At 40.3% G+C, this 4,218-nt stretch overlaps 1 protein-coding gene across 6 annotated transcripts in view; it reads left to right on the top strand.

Moving 5' to 3' along the window:
- The first annotated feature begins 1,040 nt into the window (after nucleotides 1–1,040).
- nf1a (neurofibromin 1a) overlaps nucleotides 1,041–4,218 on the top strand; it is a 267,335-nt gene continuing 264,157 nt past the window's right edge. For all 6 annotated transcript variants that reach the window (XM_050055234.1, XM_050055267.1, XM_050055217.1 and 3 more), the window contains exon 1: nucleotides 1,041–1,304. In XM_050055234.1, the coding sequence (XP_049911191.1) occupies nucleotides 1,245–1,304 (60 nt within the window). In that variant the 5' untranslated portion in view covers nucleotides 1,041–1,244. The remainder of the gene's footprint in view (nucleotides 1,305–4,218) is intronic.

The raw sequence follows: 4,218 nt of genomic DNA, 5'->3' as shown, positions 1-4,218 counted from the left end.
AGCCCCCCACCCCGCGACCCTGTACCAGGATGAGCAGTTATGGATAATGAATGAATGATGTTTAAATGACAATTGTTTTCAGCTGATTCCTATGCTGTGATTGGTGAGATATGAATGTTGCATTTATCACATGTGAACCCTAAGCTTAGATGATTTCTGCGCTCTAATCTGCACTCATTTGTACGTTAGATTGATAAGGGTCTGTAAGAATTGCCTCTCTGTAGGAGAGGTGGTGGGGCCTTTTGCATCTGTGCCCAGGGACCCACTGTCTCATAATCAGCCCATAGTCTTTGATGCTATATATATATATATATATATATATATATACATATATATGTATATATTTACACACACACACACACACACACACACACATATATATTTATCTATCTATCTATTTAGTCCTATTATACATTCTATACATAAAATACTGCTGTGTGTGGGTAATTAGAATTGAAAGTGTTAAGTCTCCAAACTGTGTAGGCCTACACGTGTTTGTAAATTTTTTTTAGAAGGAATCATATAAAAGCAATTAAGTCCATTGTTATTACTAAAAACATTTTGATAGGCCTGATCGTGTATTTGACAAATGAGCTCTGAACGAGCCAGAGTTTCAGCAGCGGAAGTACAGAAAATCTTACTTCAAAATAAAACGAAAAGAATCGCACATGGAAAAAAAACTTGCAGTTGTTTGAGCAGAACATCTAAAGTTAATCACAGTATGAAGGGTTTTACCGCTGAAAACCCGGACGTTGAAACGTCCATTTCACAGTTTAAGGAGCCTTAAAGCAGATTGAAGATGTCCTAAACAACATAAACGCTAATAAGATAATACTACTTAACAGTAGTACTGTTACTACTACTTAACAGAAATTGAGGGATTCCTACTTTCCTTTTAAGTGTAGATTTGAGTTCTTTATTTTTACTGTTCATTTGTATTTGTTAATTAGAAAAATAATTTGTCAACTATGTCCACCATGAAGATTGCGCCTGGAAGTGGTCTTTTTTCACTCCAGCTAGCTTGACCCCGCTCTCCCATACCTCCCATCAATTCCTCTGAAGAAGACTTCCGGTGGTGTGTCATGGCGGTGGCATGGTGAAGCCTCCAGAAAGGGAAAAATACTCGCCCCTTTCGTCCTTTCCCATCGATTCAGGACAGATTCCCATGCTCAGTTAAGCCTGTCATCTCACGCCTCATACCTTGGATTTAGCAGCACAGCGTCGCGGTGTCCCTCCGCCCGGCCATGGCGGCTCACAAACCAGTGGAGTGGGTCCAGGCCGTGATTACTAGATTTGATGAGCAGGTAAGATGGGTTGATTCAGTGGATGGGTGTAGCAAGCTTTGGTAGTCTCGAGGCCTCAGCACCCCGGCAAACGTTACGTTTACACAATAATCCTCTTGAAATCTAACCAATCTGAGGAGCGTTTTTCACGTCAGGAATAATTTGTACGACTGAAATGCGTTGTGTCTTGCTTGTCTCCGCTGCAAAACACTGAAGATCTTGACTAGCTAGCGCCGTCTCCACGATCGGTTAGCAAATATAACAATTAACGTTATCCCGCAATTATCCTGCGATTTGTACGGACCCAGCAGGCCCACTGCAAAACTATAAAGACAAAAGCAACATGTCAGGTACATTTGAACGTGCACATAAGCGTCTGTGTCTCAATTAAAGTTTCTTAGCTAACGTTGTCTTTCGTGCCAGCTAGGTAGCTAACATTAGCAGGCCTAGCTATCTGATGTAAACAAATAAGATGTGACTGTGTTAACTCGCTGTTTTCCATATGAGCTAATGTAGTTAGTGGCATGTGAGGAAACGTCTGCTCTCCCTGCTAACTGAAAAAATTACCGTCACAACCACTGTCAGGGAGTCTACTTGATATGGCTGCTAATTTTTTTTTTTAAGCTTTATTTCTCCACATGGAATTTAGCTACAGCTACATTTACTTGACCCACTATTTTCATTTGCTTAACGTTATGTAATTGAAACTGTTTACTTTTGCTAGTCAGCACTTTTTGTCATGGTAAATCAGCAGTGATTGTAGAACTTGTATCATGTGTTGTAAAGTGAAAGCTACAGCCCTGAACTCCAGATCGTTCTGTGATAGTTAAGCTCTGTACATATTTAATACGAAAACGTAGAGACAGAAAAATGGTAAATTGAGGTTATCTTCAGATCTCTGCCAGTCATCCAAGTAGGTTTGTATTACCAAAATGAAATGTTTTTGTTGTTTAAGGGGAAATCTGACAGCCACTTTGTGTCGAGGAAAACTAAACATTTACTATTTAAAGGTAATTTGTCTTTGTTTAGTTTCTAGAAGTCTTTGCCTCTGGTGTTAGTTGTCAGAGATCATGGATTGTAGCTGGGGTTAAGCAGCTCAGCTTGGATTACTACCGTTGGCTTAAGGTGTTATAACCACTTACTAGTTATTGCTACCCAAAGCCCCAATTAAAGCCTTCCAGTCATTCTGTTTTAGTTTTTCTCCCGTTATTGATGCTTCAATATTTTATCTTGTTAACTTGCTGAACATCATCTAGTGTGCTTGGTGAGGTGAAATAATTACAGTTTAACAGTAGGCTACATTATTTGGAATGGACAGATCATAACCTGCTGGCCATGGTGTATTTTATTTTTCTACATAATACAGCTTCGCGGTGAACTTAAAGGGGAAGTTCCGTTTTTTACAACCTGGACCTTATTTCTGGCATTAAATACGGTTGTTTACTCACCAGACTCTAAGTAACACATTATCTGCCGCATAACTTGTTCATTTCACCAATATGTTTTTATGACTCGCTAGAGTTGCTTGTCATCATCATCCAGGTCATTTATACTGACCTACTAACCTCTGCAACAAAAAAAAAAAACAGAGGCAATCCGTAAAGACAGTCCTCTTTACCACCGAAACGTTCACCTTTCTGTTTCTCACTTTTTGTCACTGAGCACTATGTAATAATAAATTCACGTTTTGCATAAGAAGTGCCTCTTCTTTTTGTGCAGTGTGCGGGCCATTCTACACAAGCAATGAGAAGAAACTAAAGAAATGTAAATTCTCATAGATATTTACTTAACAAGCAAACAAATTCAAGGAAAATAAACAATTTATGCATGTGTGTAGGCTACTTACTCGATCGAATGTTGCCCGTTCGGTCCTGCAGGCTTTGGCTGGGTGTATCTCCTGGCCTCAAATCCCACTCGGAGCAACAAAGGCATTCCTCCTCTGTTGGCATAGTGGAACATTGTCCACAAGAACACCACCAGTTAGCATCTATTCTCGGACGTGCAGCGGTTTGTTGTTCTCTGGCCAGCTGTTCCTCTCTCTGCCTCCGCATCCTCCTTTCAAAGAGCTCCTCATCCGTATACTCTGGCTCAAAACAGTAAGGACGTCCATCATATTCAAAGTCATTGTCCACAACCTCAAAATCTGACAAATATTCAGCCATGTTTCAAAAAACTAACAGTAGCAAATTCCAGTTGTAAACAGAGCCGTGCTGTGGGTGTGTGGCGGCGTACGCACCTGGATGACATCATCCAGGTCAGAGGTTAGTAGGTCAATATAAATGACCCGGATGATGATGACAAGCAACTCTAGCGATTCATAAAAACATATTGGTCAAATGAATGAGTTTCGCGGCAGATAATGTGTTATTTAGAGCCTCTTTGTCGGTGCCCTGATGATTCCCACTATATGGATGTACGCGGCTCTCGCGGATCTAAATATCTTCCGAAGGACTCTAAATGACACCAAACTTATCTGGGTGAGTAAACAACCATATTTAATGCCAGAAATAAGGTCCAGGTTGTAAAAAACGGAATTTTCCCTTTAAAACCTAGAAGGCCAGTATTAAAATTAGCAAAGCTCGAAGTGCCGGCTGAAGAGCTCTCTCAGAAAGTGCAGTTTGCATCACATGTACTGAGAGATTGGTTTAGTGTCAGCATCAGAGTTCAGAGTCAGCTTTATTGGCCAAGTATGTATATACTTAGAAGTAAGGATGCCCTGATCATGTTTCATGCGCCACTGATAACAATCACCAATGATCTTTTTGTTTTGTTATAGCGGCTGGTTTAATTGTACTTCAGCATAGGTCAGTTGGACTGCTTTGGACTGTATTGGGATCTCCAACAGGTGGCAGTGTAACCGAGGCTCCAAATGCTGTATGGCATTTAAGTTTCATTGAAGAATCACAAAAAGTTTATCTTATTGGTTTGTTATTCT

The sequence above is a fragment of the Epinephelus moara genome, chromosome 2 (assembly GCF_006386435.1).
Source record: "Epinephelus moara isolate mb chromosome 2, YSFRI_EMoa_1.0, whole genome shotgun sequence".
NCBI lineage: Eukaryota > Metazoa > Chordata > Actinopteri > Perciformes > Serranidae > Epinephelus > Epinephelus moara.
The sequence above is the reverse complement of the archived record's forward strand: the minus strand, read 5'-3'. Positions and strand labels throughout refer to the sequence as shown.